General features: G+C 46.8%; 2 protein-coding genes across 2 annotated transcripts in view; one reads left to right on the top strand and one right to left on the bottom strand.

Annotated features, from left to right (window-relative positions):
- Positions 1 to 10,646, top strand: part of ARG2 (arginase 2) — a 30,227-nt gene extending 19,581 nt beyond the window's left edge. The window contains exons 4-8 of the mRNA XM_004584458.2: positions 3,937 to 4,096; positions 4,806 to 4,900; positions 5,366 to 5,470; positions 6,650 to 6,786; positions 10,360 to 10,646. Of these exons, the coding sequence (XP_004584515.2) occupies positions 3,937 to 4,096; positions 4,806 to 4,900; positions 5,366 to 5,470; positions 6,650 to 6,786; positions 10,360 to 10,565 (703 nt within the window). The 3' untranslated portion in view covers positions 10,566 to 10,646. The remainder of the gene's footprint in view (positions 1 to 3,936; positions 4,097 to 4,805; positions 4,901 to 5,365; positions 5,471 to 6,649; positions 6,787 to 10,359) is intronic.
- Positions 10,647 to 10,781: 135 nt separating this feature from the next.
- Positions 10,782 to 21,781, bottom strand: VTI1B (vesicle transport through interaction with t-SNAREs 1B). Its single transcript, XM_004584457.4, has 6 exons — positions 21,537 to 21,781; positions 18,264 to 18,322; positions 17,718 to 17,909; positions 15,198 to 15,371; positions 12,415 to 12,476; positions 10,782 to 11,078 (listed from the first exon to the last, which is right to left on the bottom strand). The coding sequence occupies exons 1-6, from the start codon at positions 21,649 to 21,651 to the stop codon at positions 10,982 to 10,984; spliced, it is 699 nt and encodes a 232-aa protein (XP_004584514.2). The 5' UTR covers positions 21,652 to 21,781; the 3' UTR covers positions 10,782 to 10,981.
- Positions 21,782 to 23,460: the final 1,679 nt, after the last annotated feature.

The following is a 23,460-nucleotide window of genomic DNA, read 5'->3' as shown; positions in this document are numbered from 1 at the left end:
GCCATCATGGGTCCCTGGGTCCCTCCCAGGGTCTGCTTTAGCAGAAGTGGAGTCAGAAGCAGAGCCAGTTACCAGCCCCATGCGTTCTGGCTAGGGGATGTGGACATTCTCACTGAGGTCTTGCGGAGGCCAGATGCCCACTCCTATAGTAGCATTTAAAAAATATTTATTTGAAAGGCAGAGTGACAAAGAGACAGAAACAGATCTTCTATTTGCTGATTGACTCCCAAATGCTTATAACAGCCAGGCGTAGACCAGGCCAAAGGAAGGGAGCAAGGAATTCCATCTGAGTCTCTCAGGCACGTAAGCAGGAAGCTGGACTGGAAGTGTGGAATAACTGGGACTCACATCAGGTACACTGACATTGCATGTGGGCATTCCAGGTGGCATCCTAACATGCTGCGCCACAGTGGCCCCTTCATAACATTTTTGTGCCCAAGATGAGCTGCTGAAGACATTGTGTGGTCTTCTTGTACAACATGTTTTATACACAAGAGGAAGTGTGTGTTCATATGCATCCGGTGCGGCAGCTCAGTTCAAGGCTGAGCAAGGTTTGCAGGCACTGTGTTCAGGCTTGTCTACTGGAAAGGTTTCTTACGGTTTCCACTTGGCACTTGAGAAAACTTGGTAGTATGCATCAATAGGCTGAAAGCTGTTGTTGACATTTTGTTTTGACTGTTCTGCAAATGAATTTGTTAGAAAATATTCACATGCCAGGAGGGCATCTCTTCCTCCACAACAGGCTCCTAGGTGACAAATGCAGTCCTGCAACCCTTCATCTTAGTGATTCCGTGATGCTGTATAGAGCACTGTTTTGTGTTCTCAATAGTACTAATAACTCGGGGAAACTTGTGATCTGTTAGGACTAGATGAAATAAATCCAGATGGAATGGAAAAAAAAAACCCAAAAACTGAATTCTGCCAGTTTCCTGAGGAGGAGGAGGTCACTTGGACTTCACAGGGAGTGTGGTCTAAGTAAAGAGGATTTTTGGTGGGAAAAAAGAGGTGTTGAAGTACTGCAGGTGTTTAGCATTGCATGTGTATTTGATTATCATCGTGCCAACAGTGCCAGGAAGTAGATGTGGTTTTATCCAATTTATTTTTATTTATTTTTTAAAGATTGATTTATTTTTATTACAAAGTCAGATATACAGAGAGACAGAGAGGAAGATCTTCCGTCCGATGATCTACTCCCCAAGTGACCACAACGGCCAGTGCTGCGCCGATCCAAAGCCAGGAACCTGGAACCTCTTCCAGGTCTCCCACGCGGGTGCAGGGTCCCAAAGCTTTGGGTTGTCCTCGACTGCTGTCCCAGGCCACAAGCAGGGAGCTGGATGGGAAGTGGAGCAGCCGGGATTAGAAGCAGTGGCCATATGGGATCCCGGGGCATTCAAGCCGAGGACTTTAGCCACTAGGCCACGCTGCTGGGCCCTATCCAATTTATTCCTGAAAGCACTGAGGGACAGTGGTTAGATAACTTATCCAGGGCCTAAAGCCAGGAAATGGCAGAGTGGGAAATTGAAATCTAGTATGTCCCTTTAGCCAATTAACTTTCTTTTTCCAGATCCAATCTAGTACTGAGCTTCTCAGAGATTTTTCCAGATACCTAGACAGAAGTAAGAGCCTTGTGCAACTGAGAGACAGAGCGATTCCTCCTTAGGAATAAGTTCAGGTATAACAAGACCCAACTGCAATAGTGTTATGTCTGAAAGTTTATATAATCTTCCTCCTCATCAGATGTTATCACCTGTTATCAGTGTGATTACCCAGGCCTTAGTTCTTCTACCTGTAGCTATCTATATTGTAGCCGTGTGCTATAGTTTGGGTATAAGTGTCCCCAAAGCCTGTATAAAGGCTGGGCCTTTAACATCAACTTCTTATATTACTGATACTAAAGGTGAAAACTTAATTCAGTTAAGCGGGGGGAGCCTTTGGGAAGTGAGTAGGTTGAAGTTGGTTACAGAGGAGCCCACATGATCAAGTCGTGGGGCTTTATAAGGCGATCCCATAGACACGGATAATGAGCACGTGCCCTGGTTCTGCACTTACCTGACCACTCACCACCCTCTAGGATGTCAGGCTGCTGGGACACACCTGAACTGAGCCACAACAAAGCTTTCTCCTTCACAAGCAGCCTGTGTCCAATACTTAGTTGTAGTAATGAAAAACTGACCAATAAGCCATGTTACTGCTTTTTAATTTCCTAGTCAATGTTACAAAAAAAAAAAGGCAATCTGGAAGATTCTAAAGAGGGATAAGTATAAAACCTGAACAACTCTTAAACATTTGAAAGGAAGGGACATCGTCAGGTTACTGCTTCCTTTACACTGTATAGTATATATTGTCACCTTAATCCTCCAACCAACTCTTTTAAACAGGTCAAGCTTTAGTTCTCTACCTCATGGAAAGACTATGCAATCAAGGGAAATTAAATGTCTTTTTTCTATACATCATAGGACTCTTCCTGGATTGGAACACCAATCCACTGCCTTTAGCCTGCAGTGATGGTATTCTTCAAAAGGGCCAATGCAGGACATGGTTCCTAAAGTGCTATCTTATTCTCAAGAAGGATGGCTGCAGATGCTCCTTTTAATTGTTGAAGCTACAGTTCTCATCTGTGTCTCATATACTGGTCAGCTTCTGTTAACAACAAAATCCCTCAGGCAACTGACTATAAAGAGAAAATGTTTATCTCAGTTTCAAAGATTCAGATCCAAGGATCAGGTGGTCCCCATGACTGGGCATCCAGTGAGGCAGTGAATAGCAATGGTGCAGCTTATATAGGAAGAAGGATCACAGGGTGAACCAGGAAGCAGGGAAACTGAGCCCAACTTGGACTTTAATGACGACCTTCTCATGAGGATTATCTTCTGAGGACTCCCCCCTCCCACCAAGTAGGCCACCTCCCAAATACCCTAACGGGATTCAGTTTCCACCACGACCATCCCATTGTCTTAGGACTTTAGAGTTCAAATATCATCATGCTTTCAGGAGCCAAATCACACTGATATCAAAGCTGTCCAATTCCTTGATTACCAGGAAGGTAGGCAGCTTTCTGACCACCACCTCCCTCAACTGTCTCCACATTTAAGCCAGATGGTTGGCTAATGTAAACCAGTCCAAAGACAAGGAAAGGCAATTACTTAAATACTTAACTCACAAGGTTTTTGAATTTTAATGCTAATAAGTAACATGTAATTCAGTGTTCTAAATGAGATCTTTAATTGGGTTGGCCCTGTTTTCATCTTTACAACTGATTTTTCAGGCTCATCCTTAAAAAGTTAATGCAAGTGATTGTTGGCAGGTTAGAATTGTGACAGGGAGAGGTGGATCACCCATTTGCTGGTTCACTACCTAAATGGCTGCAGTGGTCGGATGTAGGCTAAGCCAGGACTCAAGAATTCCATCTGATCTCTGATGTGGGTAGCAGGGGTCCAAAGAGTTGGGCCATCTTCCACTGTTTTCCCAGGTGTGTTAGCAGGGAACTAGATTAGAAGCAGAGCAGCCAGGACTTGAATCAGCGCTCCGGGATGCCAGCATTGCAGGCAACAGCCTAACCCAATGAGCCACAATGCTGCACAATTCTCCCCTCTCTCCACAACAGATTTTAAGTAGAAGTTTCAAGTTGCTGCATGTAAACCACATCATCTAACTTATTGTCCTTTTCTGGGACAGGGCTAGTGGATGACTTTGGAGGACAGCACTGGTATGTGTCACTGCAGGTCTAGCATCAATCAACTTTGAACTTTCAGAGCTGTACATTTTACCCTAACTCACACAAGGATAATCTTTGGGATTGACAACCCCCTGGGAACTCATCTCTGCCAAACCCAGCCTGTATAGGTCCTGACTTTGCCCTGAGGACAGAGTGTAAGCTGTGTTAATGCTGTTGCCTGCCAAGCAGAGGACCTTGAAGATTATATTTGTTCTTTACAGCCTGGCAATTGGTACCATTAGTGGCCACGCCCGGCACTGCCCAGACCTTTGTGTGGTCTGGGTTGATGCCCATGCTGACATCAATACACCACTCACCACTGCAACAGGAAATCTCCATGGCCAGCCAGTGTCATTTCTCCTAAGAGAACTACAAGACAAGGTCAGTGGGCTGAAATGGAAAGTAAGGGGAATGACTTTATAGGGTTGTCCTGGGGCTCTGATTCAGTAAGGTTTTGGTGAAGGGTGGGTTGAGTGGAGTGTGGCTTACTGCTCCTATCTTTGGCCATTAAACACTAATGAGGGCCAGCCACCTGCTAGATGCTAGGGACATAAGCTGACCACGACACGGTCCTTATTCTTAAGGGGCCCTCTAGATGCAGGATAATAAGGCAGAAGAAGATAGTAACTGCAGTGACTGGTGCAAGCACAGGACTTCCTGCTTAGGGCTCCCAGGCTGTGGGAGGCACGGCTGTAGATGAGCAGACCAGGAGTAGCCATGGGCCACACGTTCCTGAGCCGCTCAGGAGATGGGAGAGAATCTAGGCTTCCTTTCCCTCTGCAAGAAGCCAACCTGCAAAGTCATGATTTGGTGTTGGCAGGCCGAGGTGAAACAGAATTACACAACTCAAGTTTATGAGATGGAAAAGGGCTATTCGACAGGATTTATAAAGTTAGTGAGAAAGCGAGACCACTTCAGAAGAAATTGTTTTTAGCTTCTATAGAGAGCTTCCCTTCTAGAACACTTCTGCTCCTAACAGTCTCCTTCCCAAGTGAACTTGTGTATCAGAGGAGAGAGCAGACTGCTTACCCTGGGAAGAATTCAAGCCTAAGAATTCTTGATCAATCTTGTTCATTTCCCCTCTTCGTAGGTACCACAACTCCCAGGCTTTTCCTGGATCAAACCTTGCATCTCTTCCCCAAGTATTGTGTATATTGGTCTAAGAGATGTGGACCCTCCTGAACAGTAAGTTGCTGCATTAGGTGTAAGCTTTGGATCTGTCTATAGCAGCTACTTATGCTCCTGTTTGAAAGGAACATAATTTGATGCTTAATTTTTAATGAGTTGTAGATCACCATAAAAGCAAAATCCTCTTCAGTATGTATTTGTTAACGGTGCTTTTTGGAGGGCTAGATGTAAAGGTACATACAGCAGGTTAAGCATTGTTATTGAAGTGCCTAATTGTGCACGTCTGACCCAGCTTCCTGCCAGTGTTCCTGGGAGGAAGTGGAAGATGGCCAAGGACATGGTTTCCTGCTACCCACATGGGAGACCTGGAATGAGCTGCTGGCTTCGGGATAATTTGGTTGTTGGCATTTGTAGAGTGAATGGGAGATATTTATTTCCCAGTGTCTCAGTCATTCTGCCCTTAAATTAATAAATCTTGGAGAAAGAAAGACTTTTTAAGAACTCCTTTATGTCTCCCCACAGTTTTATTTTAAAGAACTATGATATCCAGTATTTCTCCATGAGAGACGTTGATCGGCTTGGCATCCAGAAGGTCATGGAACAGACGTTAGATCTCCTGATTGGCAAGTATGTAACTGTCATGGCTGTCTTCTGCTCGGTCCCCAGTCCCGGGTGCACCAGCCCTGGGCCTGTCACTTGACAACAGTAACTTTACCTTCACAATAAAGGAAAGCACATAAATACAAAAACCTCAGCTACTCCAGAAAGGCGGCACAATGAGCAGCCCTGGGTGGAGCTGCTGATCGGATCCTCCCTCTGGCGTCTCTTATCTTGTAAGGCTTATCTCTTGATATTGTTCCTGCTCCCCCACGCTTAGTCTTGCTATTGCTTCATTTGAGTTTTTACATTGGGTAAGTACTAGGACTATAGAAGATGGCAAGGGAATGCTAAAGCAAAAGTTTGCAATTTTGCTTCTGTGTGATAAATGTCAGAATTGCCATGTGGTAGTAGTATGTATTTGCCTTTTTTTTTTTTAAGATTCACTTATTTGAAAGAGGGACAGAGACACAGATAGTGAGAGACAGAGGCAGAGGTCTTCCACCTGCTGGTTCATGCCCCAGACTGCCACAACAGCCAGGAGCCAGGAGCTTCCTCCCGTTCTCCCATGCGCATACAGGGAAACAAGCACTTTTTCTGCTGCTTTCTCAGGCCGTGAGCAGGGAGCTGGATTCCAGGTGGAGTAGCCTGGGTTTGAACCAGTGCCCATGAGATGCCAGCATTGCAGGTGGTGGCTTTGCTTGCCACATCACAACACTGGCCCCAGTATGTCATGTTAAGCTGTTAGGAAATCAAGTCTCTTAGCTTGTGGATGTTGTAGATTAGCTTCAGCCACTAGAAACCTGGGCTAAATTCAACTTAAAACCAGAAAATGACATGAAGTCTAGCTGCTGTTAATATTCAAAGCTGCAACTATAACCCAACTTAGTCTGAGCAGTATCATATGGAAGTGAAGCCCGCTTTCCATTCACAGTGATTATTTTAAGAGGTTCCAATGCTCAGGGTAAGCAGAAATAGTTTGTGGCATGCAGAACAGTATCACAAAGTGGTATGGAGGAAGCTAAAATGCTACTAAGTAATAGGAATTATTAATAGTAATTAATAATGGCAGTAATTAATAGGAATAGGAAATACGCTATAGAAAGAGTACCAGGACTGAGAGCCACAAAATCAGGGTGTTGAAATCACAGGAAGGATGTGCACGCAAGCACCGCTGAGTTAGTGTCCTCACACCCTCTTCCTTTCCAGGCGACAGCGGCCGATCCATCTGAGCTTTGACATTGATGCATTTGACCCTACACTGGCCCCAGCCACAGGAACCCCTGTTGTTGGGGGGCTGACTTACCGAGAAGGCATGTATATTTCAGAAGAAATACACAATACAGGTAGGTAGCAACCAGGTGTGTAGCCTAGTAACTACGTAAGTATGCTGAGTCTTGACTGCAGGGACCTTCTAGAACACTGTGCCATTGTAGACTTGTTTTTCTTAAACTCTGATAGATAATCCCATGGCTAGCCCAATAAATATATTCATTTAGAATCATCTTTGAATCTGACTTACATGGCTGCTAGAACACTTTTTTTTTTTTTAAGATTTTTTATTATTATTGGAAAGCCGGATATACAGAGAGGAGGAGAGACAGAGAGGAAGATCTTCCATCCGATGTTTCACTCCCCAAGTGAGCCGCAACGGGCTGGTACGCGCCAATCCGATGCTGGGACCAGGAACCTCTTCCAGGTCTCCCACGTGGGTGCAGGGTCGCAAGGCTTTGGGCCGTCCTCTCCTGCTTTCCCAGGCCACAAGCAGGGAGCTGGATGGGAAGTGGAGCTGCCGGGATTAGAACCGGTGCCCGTATGGGATCCCAGGGCTTTCAAGGCGAGGACTTCAGCCGCTAAGCCACGCCGCCGGGCCCTTTTTTTAGAGATTAGTTGAAAGGTGATGAGAGATCTTCCATTAACTTTCATTTTACAAATGGCTGCAACAGCCACGGTTGGGCTAGGCTGAAGCCAGGAACCTGGAGTCCATCTGGGTCCATCTGGGTCTCCTTGTGTGGGTGCCAGGGGCCCAAGCACATGTGTCATCTTCTACTGCTTTCCCAAGCATGTTGGCAGGGATGTGTTCTGGATCAGAAGCAGAGCAGCTGGAACTCATACCTGTGCCCATAAGGGATGCTGCTGCTACAGGTGGCAGCTTACCCTGGTGTACCACCACACTGGCCCCAGCAGTGATGGCTCAAGTGATCGGGTCCTTGCCACACATGTGGAAGAACTGGATAGCATTCTTGGAGGCTTTGGGACTTACTGTGGGTCTCCAAAGAGTGAAACAGCTGATGAGAGCTTCCTCTCTCAAAAATAAAAAAGCTTAAGACCTCGTAACTGTAATTTAATGGCTAAGAGCTCAATTTAATGTGAGTTGGGACTCTGGAATTAAAGCTGATCTAAATATTTGCAAGATGGACTGGATCTTGGATCTTTTTATGTAGAATATATATTCTGTGAATGCATTGCAAAAAGTTTTGTGGAAAATGAAAAGATGTCTCTTTTGTGCCAAAAGCATCTCAAATCTGTGCATATAGGAGTCTTCAAAAAGTTCAAAGAAAAAGCAGTGGGAAAAAAACCTACATGAATTGAAAACATTTTATATATCAAAATAATTATTTTCATTTTCCCATAAACGCTGTGAAGTATCTTGAACTATGCTTATTTGGTAGGAGCCTTTAGGGGATAAGGAGTGAGCATCCTGCACCCAGCATCTTATCTTGTTCCACTCCCAATTCCAGGTTCCTGGGAGAAAACAGGTACTGACTCAAGCAGTTGGGTCCTTCCACCCACACAGGAGACCTAGTTGAGCCTCCTGACCTGGGAATCTGGGAGTATGAGCTAGCAGATGGAGCCGTCTCTGCCCCTTGACTAACAACGTCAGGTCACTGGCTGAGACAGAAGGAAAAACACTCCATATTTCAAGGTTCAGAACTACAGGGAACCCTTGATGAGCTGGGATACAAATGGACAATCAGAAATGGTCTCCCTGACTCTGGAGCCTGCTAGATTAAAGCAACACAGAGAATGAGACAGAGCTGGCCCCAGATCTGACAGTGGCCACTGTTGTTTTCAGACCCATAATCTGGGGGATTGTCGGTGGGCCTCTGCTTAATGACCAGAGATGCCAAGAGTTCAATTCTCCAATTTGTTGCCCAGTAACGTTACTCACAGCAGAGGTCATGCCTTGGCTCCTCCTTTGCTCGCTAAAATGTTGTATTCCAGAATACTCACAACACTGTCAACTAGATATATGTGGCAGTTTGCTTAAACATACAGGGTGGCAGTAATCTAGAATCGGGTAGTATATTTTGAACAATGCAAGCCTTCTGAGTACTTCTGAGATAGGCTAAAGGTATAGGCTTAGCCAGTGGAATTCCAGTGGCCAACAGGACACAGGTCTGTATAGGAATTGATGGAAATTTTCTAGTAACATGCCTACTCATGATAATTTTATATAATATGCTTAAGCATGCACTGCTAATAGGGGAAGACATACTGACATTACTGGGTGTAATAGCTAACAGCTCTAACCTTATAAAGTAACAGGGGTGAGGAGTGTCTGGACCATGGGCCACAAAAGGCCCTCCAAATCTTTTGGTCTGGCCCTGCCAAGGCAATTGCAGGTGGCACTCAAAAGTCAATAGAACTGTAGCAGGCTAATTTTTTTAAAAAAAGATTTATTTTTATTACAAAGTCAGATATACAGAGAGGAGGGAAGACAGAGAGAAAGATCTTCCGTCCATTGGTTCACTCCCCAGTGACCACAATGGCTGATACTGCACCGATTTGAAGCCGGGAGCAAGGAGCTCTTCCAGGTCTCCCACACAGGTGCAGGGTCCCAAGGCTTTGGGCCGTCCTCGACTGTTTTCCCAGGCCACAAGCAGGGAGCTGGATGGGAAGCTGGGCTGCTGGGATTAGAACCAGCGACCATATGGGATCTCAGTGTGTTCAAGGTGAGGACTTCAGCCACTACGGCACGCCACACCGGGCCCAACAGGCTAATTTTTAAGACGATTAGTTTGTATGGCCTATATATCCAAACAGCCTTTGGCATAGAAAAGTTTCCCCAGTCGTGTAATAATGGAATATCAGTAAGTATTACATATACTTACCCATGTTTCCAGATTTTGATGCCACCAGAAATATTCTCAGATGCTTGTATCCTTGAGCACTGCTTGTTCAGATGGCTCCTGAAGAAGATTAACTTCACCCAGAATAATCAACTCCATCAAATACATTTCAGGGACAGAGGACAGGACTAGATAGCTTCTGGTCTAATTCCCTTCAGGTCAAAGGAGCAGCGCTGGGGACTCGGGCACCAGTTTGCAAACCCTCACAGGATTCACACATGGCTGAATCCTGACCAAGTGTAAGAGAGTGGGTAAGTCTCCTAGGAGACAAGTGTCAGGCATAGAGCCTGCCCTCGGCCCAGTTCCACAGCGTGAGAAGCGGCTTGTAGGATAGCCACGCTTCGGGGAACAGGGCCTGGTGCTGAACGAGACTCACATACAGCTGAGTTCAAAAGCAGGACCATGGCTTTGCTAATGGGGTTCTCTCCACCTTGACACGTCCCCCTATTCTAGCTGGCTCTGGAAGGTTCCTAGTCACGCTGGAAACAGCACACATTTTCCCAGGAAGCAGGCTGAAATACCATCCTCCCCACACCACACCCATTTCTTATTCAGAGAACCTAACAGCTATACCACTATGTTAGTAGCTAAAAGGATGATTTATTTCCTTAAAGGTTTCTTTTAACTTACATTTCTGACCAAGAGAAAACAAAAGGTGATTTTACAGTAGAAAATGATCCAGATTTTCCCCTTAGTCTTGTTCTCCCTGTCCAGGTGCGAAGACCCTCCTTGGAAGTGGCAGCTAGGCAGTTGTCTGAGGTTCGTTACACTCTGCTCTTCTCGCAGGGTTGCTGTCGGCTCTGGACCTCGTGGAAGTCAATCCTCGGTTAGCCGCTTCGGAGGACGAGGCGAAGGCTACGGCTAGCCTGGCTGTGGATGTGATTGCTTCGAGTTTTGGTCAGACGAGAGAAGGAGGACATATTGTCTATGACCAACTTCCTACACCAAGTTCACCAGATGAATCAGAAAGTGCAGAGTGTGTGAGAATTTAGGAAATACTTGATGGTATCTTTCACAGTGGGCATTCCAGAACTGTAAGGCAGTTGAAGGGACAGAAGAGCGGCGCTGCCTGGGTCAGCACTGCCTTAATGAGCACACCTGCGCATTCTCATAACTGTAAAGGTGCCCCCTTTACTTTTTGGTGACCAATAATCCTACTGTAAAGGTTTTTATCCAGTCCATAAGTATGAACATGTTACAGTACCATGTAAATTTAAAGCAGTTATAAACAGCGTTTATTACCTTGGTATGTCACTGGTCTAGTTGCTGTTCTTCACATGACCCTGGCTCTCCGTTCCCCCTCCTCCCACGCTCTGGCCACACAGGGCATCCTTGCACTGTCAGCAGCAGCAACATGCTTCAGTCACAGGTCAGAGTTCTATTCCGCAATCCCTTCCACTTAGGAAGTTCAGTGCTTGTGAAAGAATTTGTAATAAACCAGGACTGCCAGGATGGCCAGCTCCAGCAGGATGATGATGGAGAGTAACAGCTTGTTGGTTGTTACTCTGTGGAGAGAAGCCAAGAGCAGAGCAGTCAGAATCCTTGTCACCGACTTCTTCCCATTCTCAGTACTTGGGGATTGCTGGGCAGACCATGCATGTTTAATCACGCAGCCACCCAGCACCAAGTACTTCCAGCGTTCTTTTCTGGGTGACAGCTCCTGAGGTTGGTTTGCCCTAACTTGGGGATGAACACTGTCTACCTCATGACACCTAGCAAAAAAGCACAAAAATGCTTTCTTCGCTTTGTAAAATGGTTTTAAATAGTAGTTATTTTAATTTTTTTAAAATTGCCTTTCTGGTAGGGTTTTTTTTTTAAAGATTTATTTTTATTACAAAGTCAGATATACAGAGAGGAGAGACAGAGAGGAAGATCTTCTGTCCAATGATTCACTCCCCAAGTGACCGCAACGGCCAGTGCTGTGCCGATCCGAAGCTGGGAACCTGGAACCCCCTCCGGGCCTCCCACGCGGGTGCAGGGTCCCAAAGCTCTGGGCCATCCTCAACTGCTTTCCCAGGCCACAAGCAGGGAGCTAGATGGGAAGTGGAGCTGCCAGGACCAGAACTGGCAACCATATGGGATCCTGGGGCATTCAAGGCAAGGACTTTAGCCGCTAGGCCACGCCGCCGGGCCCTCTGGTAGGGTTTTAAGTCAAGTTCTTACAAGATGAAAATTTTGGAAAACCAGCCAATTTTCCCATGAAGAGCAGTAAGAGCCAAAAGCAAGTATTGAGGGCCCATCATGGTAGCCTAGCGGCTAAAGTCTTCACCTTGCACATTCCAAGATCCCATATAGGCGCTGGTTCTAATTCCAGTAGCCCTACTTCCCATCCAGCTCCCTGCTTGTGGCCTGGGAAAGCAGTAGAGGATGGCTCCAAGCCTTGGGACCCTGCACCCATGTGGGAGACCCAAAATAAGCTCCTTGCAGCTACTTGGGGAGTGAATTAGCATGTGGTAGATCTTTCTCTGTTTCTCCTCCTCTCTGTAAATCTGCCTTTCTAAAAAAAAAAAAAAATTTTATAAAAAGCAAGTATTGAATAGCAGCAATGAAAACTTTTCTAATCAAGTTTTCACAAATATATGCCAAAAGATCCGAAGCTCTGTTATTCCCGGGTGTTGGCTTCTCTGAGGAACACAAGCCGGGACCTTTCAGCAGAGACACTACTGTGCTCCAAGTCAGCAGATACTCTTACCAAGGATTTTATCCTGGGATAGTTAACTACACAAGCCCACAGCTTGGCGGTGGGCACCAACTGGCATGAAGTCTTAAGGCGCTTCATTGCGACTTTTAAGCTCTCCTGGTTGAAAGGTGTTACACTGTAATTCTATTTTAAAAACTTACTTTCTGGACATTGAACGAAGAATCTTTCGACTTTTGCTCAGGTTTTCACTTGTGTTTACCAGCTGAGAAGAGAAAACAGTGATTATTTCCACATGCTGTAGAACTGAATATTCCAGAACTTACAGGATACATCATGGTGTATACATTGAAAAAAATCCAAAAACCCTGCACACCCGACTTGCATGACAGCCTCTGAACGCACCTTCTGCCTTGGCTGCTCAGAACAAGGAGGCTTTGAGCACACCCAGCCAGTGACTGATGCAACTCGTGAGCAACTTAAGATTTCAGTTTCATCAGCCAAATTCCAGGAAATTCCAGGAAAGCCTGTTGAGTGCCCTTTGTTGTAGGTTGGTGGGCTACCACTTTTGGAATAGTACCCTTCCCTTTCACATCCCATTTCTAAGCTACAGAACCGGAGGCATTTAAATGGATGCCACTTGTCACGTGTTCTCGTACCCAGTAGCCTTGGTAGGTTGATTTCTCCGCTGAACCACGTTCCTTAGGTTTTGAATTCAACCAGGCCACACAACCTGTAAGCAAGATGCCTGCCTTGTGATTTGTGAATCTTCACTGCTCTAAGAATGGAGAATTGTAGGTAGCACTGAGATATTTTCCTGTCCAAATCTTGGGCACAATATCTTTCAGTCTGGATTTTCCTCATGTTATTAAGAGTTATAGCATTCCAATGGCCAACTGTGTACTAGTGAAATATCTGTGGATTAACTCACAGAAGGGAAGAAACGAGTTATTTTTCAGAGCTTCTTACAAAAGTATGATTAGAAGTCTCTGGTGCAGTCATCATTTGGCCTGAATATGTGTCTTTCCCGCAATGATTCAACTTAAGGTAACAGCAAAGGTTTACGTATTGCAGACTGTATCATTGTATTGTCAGTGGTGCTATTTAGTCTCACAGAGTACTTGAGATTGGCACAGGAGCAGGCATTTGGCCTAGTTACCAAGTGCTGGATTCTAGTCCAGCTCTGTGACAACGCAGACCCTGGAGATGGTAGTGACAGCTCAACGGGCAGAACCCGTGTGGGAGGCGTGGGCTGCAGCCGTTAACCTGGGGGACTGAGACTACAGGTGGGCACTTACTCTCTGTATAAAAGAATTTTTAAAAGTTGGTAGAAAAATAAAATTGAGTTATTTTGGTGCAAAAAAAAATGGCTTTAAAATCCATGCAGTTATTTCACAATATACATTTTCTACATATGAAAATTTTTACACCAGAATAAATTCATTCTTTCAATTCCATTTTTTGTGAAAGACTTTATTCATTTATTTGAAAGAATTTAGAGATTCCCCAGATGGCTGCACTAGCCACGAGACAAGCCAGGAGCTCTATCTGTGTCTCTCACGGGTGTCCGCGGCCCAAACGCTCGGACCATTTTCTGCTTCTCCCAGATCATCACCAGAGAGCTGAACTGGAATTGGAATTTCCAAGGCATCAAACAGCCCATATGGGATACCAGCATTGCAAAGTGGTGGCTTTACCTACTACTGCACAATGCCATTCCCTGTTCACTTCCATTTTCTATAAACTTTTTGAAGCATACTTGTCAAAGTAGGTATCTTCATGATGGTAAATTATCCCAGTAGTTGTGTAAGAAAATAAAAATTTGATTGGCAGCTTTAATTTCTTAAGCACTTTTAAACATTTTTTCTTTGCAACAATAGATGATACAGGAATTAAAGTTGGATTGGCTGCAATTTTTATAAATGCAAAATCTGGCTCTTTCAGACTTTTCCCCCTTTTCTAAAACAAATTTCCAATGACATATAAATATCAGGAGTAAGCTTTCTCTTAACTAAGCAAAGTAAAACTCGAAAAAATGAGAATCTAAACATTACTCCTGGGGCCAGCATGGTGATACAGCATGCGAAGGCTCCAGCTGCAGCACCGGTACCCCACATGGGCACCAGTTTGAGTCCTGACTGTCCCTGCTCTGCCTCAAGTTCTTGGGCCCTTGCACCCATGGGGGAAACCTGCAGGAAGCCCCTGGATCCTGGTCTTGGATGAGCTCAGCTTCAACCATTTGTGGGGGTAAACCAGTGGATAAAGATCTCCCTCCCTTTACCCCTCCCGCTACAACTGTCTTTCGTAAAGATTTTTATTGGAAAGGCAGAATTACAAAGAGAAGGAGAGACAGAGATCTTGGACCTGCGGGTTCACTCTCCAGATGGCTGCAATGGTAGCTTCTTCCGGGTCTCCACAGAGGTGCAGGGGCCAAGGCCTTGGGCCACTTCTACTGCTTTCCCAGGCCACAATCAGGAGCTGAATCAGAAGTGCCCATAGGGGATGCCAGCGTTGCAGGTACAGAATTAGCCTGTTATGCCACTGCACCAACTCTAAAAATAAAGTGGCTAAAGTCCTCGCCTTGAACGCGCCAGGATCCCATATGGATGCCGGTTCTAATCCCGGCAGCTCCACTTCCCATCCAGCTCCCTGCTTGTGGCCTGGGAAAGCAGTCGAGGACGGCCCAATGCATTGGGACCCTGCACCCGTGTGGGAGACCCGGAAGAGGTTCCTGGTTCCCGGCATCGGATTGGCGCAGCACCGGCCCGTTGCGGCTCACTTGGGGAGTGAATCATCGGATGGAAGATCTTCCTCTCTGTCTCTCCTCCTCTGTGTATATCTGACTTTGTAATAAAAATCTTAAAAAAAAAAAAATCTACTCCCTAAATTCAGAATGCTGTATGCTGCTGGCCTCAGCATGACATCTGGATGCAGTGACCCCACCCACATTCCCCCGTCACCCTCTTCCCAACCTGCCCAGACTTACTCTGCCCTTGGTGCGTTCCAACTGCTCTCTTTGTTCCCCCAGTTCTTCTATGATTTCTGAGCCAATCTGGTCCGTCTCGGTGGCAATCCGATGAGAACGCTCAATGCTCTGGGTGGCCCGGTTCAGGCTCTCAGTGCCTTGCAGAAGCAATGCCCTTTGGGATTGTAGTCGATTCTAATAGGAGGATGGGAGGGAAAAGTTATTTTTTCCATTATAAACTCATTCCAACACATTTCTTCTGACCTTCCCTGTATAAGAAGGGATTCAGTGAGCAATCGTTTTCCCTATCCTCATGACAGAACCCAAGATGCTGTTTCTAACGAACTCTGAGATCCTGGTCAGGGTCACAGGCCAAAGCGGAACCTGGAGCCCAATCATCAGGATCACAGCCATTTGCCATTTCACTGCTTATTACATGTAAGTGAGGTGAGGAAGGAGGACTAAACACAGCGCAGCATGTTCCCTGTTTGTGATGAGTCTGAACTGTCTGTCGGCCTCCTGGCCTGACACCTGAGAGGAAGCAGCCCGGAGTAGGGAATTGCCTGGGACTGCACACATACTGTGACTGACGGGGTCATACGGAAGCCGACCAGACTCTGCAGTCCCAGGAAGGAAAAGATGAATCCCCTGAGGCTTTCCACTTGGCTGGTGTGGTCCTGGGGACCCAAGGCTGGGGCTGAGTTCCTGTCTTGTCCTTAAAGAAATCAGAAGCCTGGAACACTCTCATTTTCTGGAAAACTATGTGGCTACACTCTTGGTGAGGCGAAAGCTGCCACGCCATGCACTGTGAGCTCAGCCTGCCTGCTGCCCTCGTTTCCAAGTGGCCTCCCTGGGGATTTCCTCTATGTGTAATCCTAAGCACGGGCACCATGGGGACAAAAGCGGTCTTTGTCAGTCGGAATTAACCACTGACCAGGACAGGTGCAGCTCTAGATCCTCAGCTACTCAAAGCGCACAGGGCCTGTTCCGGAGCAGCTGACAACCAGCTGGGCTCCATCAAGGAGCATGTGACTCAGCAAAGGACAAGGAGAAGGCTAGAGAGGCGATCTGGTTCACTTCCCATTACCATGAAACAAGTGGTAGGAAGTCCCTCTCGGGAAGCATATGAATAACACTGTATCTGTGTTACTGGGTCATCCTGACACTAGGGTAAAGAGAAGCTTGGATACTGATAGAACCTAAGCACAGGACAGATGCTTGGCACAGTGGTTAAGGTGTTCCTCATCCTAGATTCCAGTACTTAGACTTCAATCGCAGCTTCCAGTTCCACCTTCCGGCTAATGTACAGATGACAGTCACATGTCTGGGATCCTGCCAGCCACAGGGGAGACTGGCTTGAGCTTCTGCTTCCTGCACCCCACTTCCCCCAGCTGCTGCCAGCACCTGAAGAGTACACTGATGCAGGGGAGACCTCCAGCCCTCAGACACTGAAATCAGTAAGATAAAAAGCCTCACTGAAAAATTTTTGGCACACTTGAGACAGTAACTAAAATTCATAAGATAAGGCCTGGTTCTGATGGCTCAATGGCTAAATCCTTGCCTTGCACACGTTGAGATTCCATATAGATGCTGGTTCATGTCCTGGCTGCTCTACTTCCCATCCAGCTCCCTGCTTATGGCCTGAGAAGCAGTACAGGTTAGCCTAAAGCCTTAGGATCCTGCACCCACATGGGAGACCCAGAAGCTCCTGGTTCCTGGCTTCTGATGGGCTCAGTTTTGGCCACTGCAGCCATTTTGGGAGTGAACCAGCAGATGGAAGATCTTTCTGTCTCTCCTTTTCTCTGTAAATCTGATCTGCCTTTCCAATAAAAAAATTCTTAAAAATAAAATAAAATGAAATTCATAAGATAAAACGCTCAGGAAGAAAAGAAATTGGTCTAATGGGTTAGGAATACTGAGCGCAAATAAAAATTACAGGTGACACGTAAAGCTGTTACACACAAAACATCTCCTGCATCTAAGTTTTCAGCAAGTTCCTGGAAAACATGTATAGTGAAAAATATGTGAGGAGGTCCATTTTTTTTAAAACTAAGAACATTTTTCATTCATTTGAAAGGCAGAGTGCGATCTTCCATCTGCTGGTTAAATCCCCAAATGTCCGGAGCAGCTGGCGCTGGATCAGGTCACATCCAGGAGCCAGAAACTCCACTCAGGTCTTGCCCATAACTGCGCCTTCATCTGCTCCCCCTACAGGGTGTGCACTGGCAGGAAGCTGGGACTCAGGCCAGGCACTCAGACACAGGACATGGGTACCTCAAGTGCGGACTAACTGGTATGCCATGTGCCTACCTCTACAGTTATCTTTTAATTCCACGTTTTCAGGAACTTATTAAAGACTCCCTCATACATTAAGCATGGAAATAAATAAAATATGCATATGGTTTATAAAGATTTGCCTAGCTAGGGCAGGGACGCAGGGAGATGATAGGGAAGAAATAAAGGTACAGACAAGAACACCCAGTGTGTAGGGCACTGTGAGCTGCACTCCGTCCCAGGGCCTCGCACAGGACAGCAGCTCACCATGTGTTCGTTCTCGATGGCATATGCCCCGTACTTCATGTCTCCTCGGATCCCGGGCGGGGCCGTCAGAGGCGTGCTTCTCACTTCCCGGTGCAGTTTGGCGAGGTCCTTCCGGTAGTTTCGAAGCTTAGACATCATGGGATTACGGAAAGACAAAGGTGCATAACGTAGTTCCTCTTCCATCTCTGCCAGCTGGGAAAGCAAAGAGAGGACAGTGAGCCCATGGCCTGGTTCTTCTGGGATGTGCCTAGTTTAGAATCATCTAAGCACAAACCAGTAGTCATCTTACTGACTAGAGATTTAAGAAGACCCCTCAGGTGAAAGTCCAAGAATGCCCTTACTGCTCACATGCTGTCAAAACTCCTATTTCAGGAAGGAACTCAAGCTCTACCCACTCGTGTCAGTCAACCCCTTTCTCAACACCCACTCCCGCTCATTGGCCTCATGTAGGGAGAAACGGTTAAAATCAAGATCAACAGACGGCAACAGTTAAGGCAGCACTCGGGAACACCAGGCAGGAGAGGAAACAGGGAGGAGCTCTCTTACGGTTTCATTTGCTTCTTGTTGCTTTTCATCGAAATCTCTGATCAGCTTCTTCTTCTCTTCTGGAAAAGACAGACAAGTTTCCAAGTCTCACAGCAGCTTCCTTTGTGAAGGCCACTCATTCAGCTCAGAGCAAGTGTCCCCCTCCAGCCCTGGTGGGAGTAGTAGTACTAACTGACCCCCTAAAGGCACTTAGGAGCCATGGCTGAGGAGGAGGGAGGAGAAGCCATTGCGTCGGACACTGAATGCCCAGGGAACAAGTCCTGTATCATTTGGTCTTAAAAGCGATTAGTGGGCTCGGCAGCGTGGCCTAGTGGCTAAGGTCCTCGCCTTGATCCCATATGGCCGCTGGTTCTAATCCCGGCAGCTCCACTTCCTCTCTATCTCTCCTCCTCTCAGTATATCTAACTTTGTAATACAAATAAAATAAATCTTTAAAAAAAAAAAAAAAAAAAAAAAAAAGCGATTAGTGTCTCCTAAGAAACAAGGCTGTCCAAATTCAGCATTCCCAACCTTTGCTATTCTGCTCTGAGGAGGCAGGCCTGATTTCATCAACAGGAATTCTTCCCCACACCGACTCTCAGAAATCTTTGCTGGCACTTTCGCCCCCCCCACGGTGTGAAGAATCACTTTCTGCATATTAACACCACTCCCACAGCTTTCCTGCAAGGGCGCTTTTCTGGAGGCTAGCGGGTGTGGTGCTTGTCTCCCCCTGGTGGTAGCACTGGTAATGACGGGCACAATGCGAACCCTGTCCTGTCACCTTCGTGCTGGTAAGTCCTGTATCTAAAATTACTAATCTCCCTCTTTAACAAATGTAAGTCCCCGCTTCAAAGCAGGAGCAGCTTATTAAACAGTGTTTGTTCGCTTTCATTGTCATATTTTTTTCTAGTCAGTTTATACAGATTTTCTATTTAGAATATACGAAGTTTTCTTCAAAAATAACTATACCAAATACACATTTTTACATGGAAGTTTCAGTGTATATAAAGAAAACAAAAGTAAAAATGGCCCCAGGACATGGCAAAAACTATGAAGAGGGTACTGGAATGGTGCTTATCAGCAGGTGCCTGGGGCAGGGGGAGCCCGGATGAGTCCCAGGCTTAGGTTCTGGTACCAGCTCAGCACCGGCGTCAACAGGTGAGCCTGGGTAACTCCCTCCAATTCCGTGGAACCTGGCCTGCTTCCTTGGATAGAAAATTAGGGAGTGAGACATCTCTTTTATCCAAGGGCACTTCAAAAACACTTGTGGAAAATGCAAATTATGAAATAAAAAACATTTGTAGGTTTCAGAATGTTTCCAATAATCTTACTTTTAAATTTAATTTGCTCATGAAATTCCTGGTGTGCCCCCATACTCTATAAAACTTCAGCCTCGCAGTTAGGAAGCCCACGTCCCACACTGGAACAACTGGAGTCTGTGTCCTGGCTTTCCCAACTCCAGCCTCCTGGCACTGCAGACCCAGGGGGGGCAGCCTGCTACCCACGTGACAGCCCGCACTGCGCTCCTGGCTCCAGACTTTAGCCCTAACCCACCCAGCCCTGAGCCACTGTATTTGGGGAGTAAACCCATGAATGGGCACTCTCTCTGCCTCCTTAAACAACAATAATAAAAGCTGGTGTGTTATTTTTGATGTTTTTTTTTAAGATATACATACAAGAGGTCCAGCACGATATAGCTTACAGGCTAAATCCTCACTTTCCATGAGCCAGGATCCCATATGGGCACCCGTTTGTGTCCCAGCTGCCCTGCTTCCCATCCAGCTCCCTGCTTGTGCCCTGAGAAAGCAGTACAGAATGGCCTTGGGACGCTGCACACATGTGCGAGACCCATAGGAAGCTCCTAGCTTCTGGCTCCAGACTGGCTCAGCTTCGGCTGTTGTGGCTACATGGGGAATGAACCAGCAGATGGAAGATCTTTCTGTCTCTCCCTCTCTCTGCATATCTGCCTTTCTAGTAAAATAAGTAAATAAATAAATCTTTGAAAATTTTTCTTCTTTATATTTGGCTTATTCCACTGAGTACGTCTTCAAGGTTCCCCCTTGCTGAGGCATGTGCAGGGTTATACTATCGATTTTCCCCTAGTATGAAATCTACATACACATCAGCACGGTCAGCGACTGAAGAGCCATGTATGCCCTCACCGAAGTAAACAGATGATCAGGTTTAGGGAGAAGGCGTGAGGTCTCAAGGCTTTCCTCGGATAGTTTTGATTACTCTGATTTCCACCTTAAACCCAATCCCACATAAGATATAATACTTCATATAAGTTTGTGTTTTTATCCATAACAGCCACTAACAACCAGGCTATCTCCCTCACCCATGCACGTGACACTCCTTTAACCACACATACACTGCACTGCTTCACACACGCACATACACACACAAACACACTCCCTTGTCACCCGCTGGCAAGCAAGGCTCCCAACCCTGGCCCACCTCCTCCTGCCTCTCCTCTACACAAGCCCCCAACAACCTTCTAAAGTGAAATCTGGGCCCAGTGTGGTGGTGTAGTAGCTAAAGTTCCCACCAGTGAAGACTAGAAGACCCAGAAGCTCCTGGCTCCTCAGATGGGCTCAGCTCGGGCACTGTGGCCACTTGCGGAGTGGACCAGTGGGTGGAAGACCTCTCTGTATATCTGCCCTTCCAACAAAATCAATGAATAAATCTCTTTAAAAATAAAACAAAATCAAATCTGCTGCTGAAACTGCATCTCTCCACATGATGAGCAAACAGACATCTTGGGGTGACATTCCGTGCTCCCTTCACGTTCGGCCTCCCTGCACCCTCCAGCACCCCAGACACCACAGCTGGGAGTATTCACTTCTGTCCTCCCTCAGCAGCGTCTTCTTCCCCTTTCTCCTCCCTTGGGCAAACTCCCATTCAACCCCTTACGTCCCAATCCCCCCAAAGTCACGACTCCTGAAACCCACCCCCCTTTTTTTGTGCCCCGGACCCTCTTCACGACAGGTGGAAAGGAGGGGACTCTCTTGAGAGCAATGCCTGCCTTGAGGCGCGTAAAACCAAACACAGACAGCTAGGAAACCATTCCCCGGAACACAGACTCACAGCTTTAAGACACAAAAGCAAGCAGAGATGAGACCATGGACGACCCCGGGAAGCCCACCCGTCCACCCGGGCCCCGGGGGGCGTGTCAGGAGGAGCGGCGAGACCCGAGGAGACGGAGGGGCTTTGGGGTTGTTGTTTTGTTTTGTTGTTCCCTTCCTCACATGCACGGGGGGGATTCTGCCCCAGTTCGTCCCGCCCCTGCCTCACCCGTCCCTGCGGTCCCCAGCAGCCGCCCGGGCACCCCTAGGAGATCTTCATGGAGGCCCCGGAAGATCTCGTGTAACTTCTCGAAATGCTCCGAGGAGGCGGCGGACGTGGCCATCGCGGCGGCCCTGCGACGGCCGCGGCCGCCGAGCCGCTGGGCTCCGAGTTCGCTCCTAGCCCGGCTGTCAGCCGCCCAGCCCCACGGCCATCACGGCGCCCGCCGCGGCCCCGCCGCCCCGGTCCAGGCGGCTTCCGGAGCCCGCGGAGGGGTCCTCCCGAGCCGGAACGTCCACGCCCTCCGGCCCAACGCCGTGGGAGCGCCGCGCGCGAAAGCCTGACGGAAAATCGAGAGGGGTTAGCTGCCTGGCATGTCCTGGAGGGAGAGGCACCCGCACAAGAGACAGTGACATTCCCAGAGCATTCAGAATGTCCGGCTAGCTGTTCGAGAAGTTGTCAAGCGGAAGGACCCGAAGGGCTCGTGGGAAGGGCAGCTTGGCCGCCTCCTTGCCGGCCCCCACCAGCCAGGAACGGCGCCGCAAAGCATGCCGGGAGTTGTAGTTCGGCGCGGCAGCTGCTAGGGCGTCCCGTGTAGACAGGTGCTGGTGGTTCAACTAGCGTCCTTGGATTTGATATCTGCTGGCTCTGTGGGGCTGGCCGTCGCCGCACGCTTCTGTGTTCCCTTGAATTCCTCTTTTAGCGGGTAGCTTTCAGTCTTGGAAAAGTAGCAAGACTAACGTCTTTCCCAGGGCTGTAAGAGAACTTTGGGGACGTCAGGTAGCTAGGTCATAAACCCAGGCAGTTGACCCCCAATTAGGAGCTCTTGGTCTCCAGCCCGGGTCCGCCTTGAGGCTGCCTTGTTTGTGCACGTGTTCACCACGTGTGTTAACACGTGTAGCCTTGTGCAGCATCGAGCATTTGTTGGGAACGTCAACATGTCTTATCACCAGGTGTAAGGTGCTGCTGACACAAAAGCAGGGGGTCCTGCTTATAAATTCACATGTTAACAGATTTCAGGATTTGCCTGCTCTCATTTGCTTGGGAGCCAAGTCTGAATGCACTTTTTGAAAGATCATGATGTTAAGAGGGAAAAGGTCGACTGAACCTATCTCCTTTGCCTTGGTTGTATTTCTGTCAGATTTCAGGATTATTTCAACAAATGTATTGAGCTCATAACTTCCGGGGTGACACTGCAAGGCACCGGGATACAGCGTGGAGTGGTAGAGCTAAGGGTAAGAGATACAAAGCTGGTCGAGAAATTTGGAAAAAAATCGTCTTTCAACTGAGTCGGAAAAGCTGAGTGGGAAATAGGCACGCGATCAAATTATCACACAAGCTAAATTAACATTATGTGGAGATTATATGCACTATGGCTAGACTCTGAGGCTAAATCAGCCTTGATAAGAGAATCAGTTGCCTAACTAGGATAGCAAAGTGTTTTTCTTCTTTTGACTTCAATTAAACCTTGTTTCTTATGTTTGTTATTCTGATAAAAAAAATGACAGATGATTGAAAAGAATTTTTATTTGTTATTGAAGATTCAATATAAATTAAGTAAAATATGAATTCATTTATTCTGCTCTAATACTATCAAAAGTTTTCCAATTTTCCCATGAAATGACCATTTCATAATATATACACGCTTAATGGTCAAAAGAAGTACAACCAAAGATTCATGTTTACTTACGTAGAGAAGTGATCTCAGAACTTTTTTCCTTACCTAAGTTAAAATAAGTTCTTAGCCCAAGAAAATCACAAACTCTAATTAGAACAGCGCACTCCAAACAGGAGATAAGCAGTGTTACTGTTTAATAAAAGTTCTCCAAATAAAATACAGAAATTTAAACACATAAACATTTCTCTTGTCCAGATAAACTGAAAGCGGATGCCCTGGAAGGTTCTATTAGACTGACCGCAGTGACCAGTCCGA

This window comes from Ochotona princeps, chromosome 26 (assembly GCF_030435755.1).
Source record: "Ochotona princeps isolate mOchPri1 chromosome 26, mOchPri1.hap1, whole genome shotgun sequence".
Lineage (NCBI taxonomy): Eukaryota > Metazoa > Chordata > Mammalia > Lagomorpha > Ochotonidae > Ochotona > Ochotona princeps.
The sequence above is the reverse complement of the archived record's forward strand: the minus strand, read 5'-3'. Positions and strand labels throughout refer to the sequence as shown.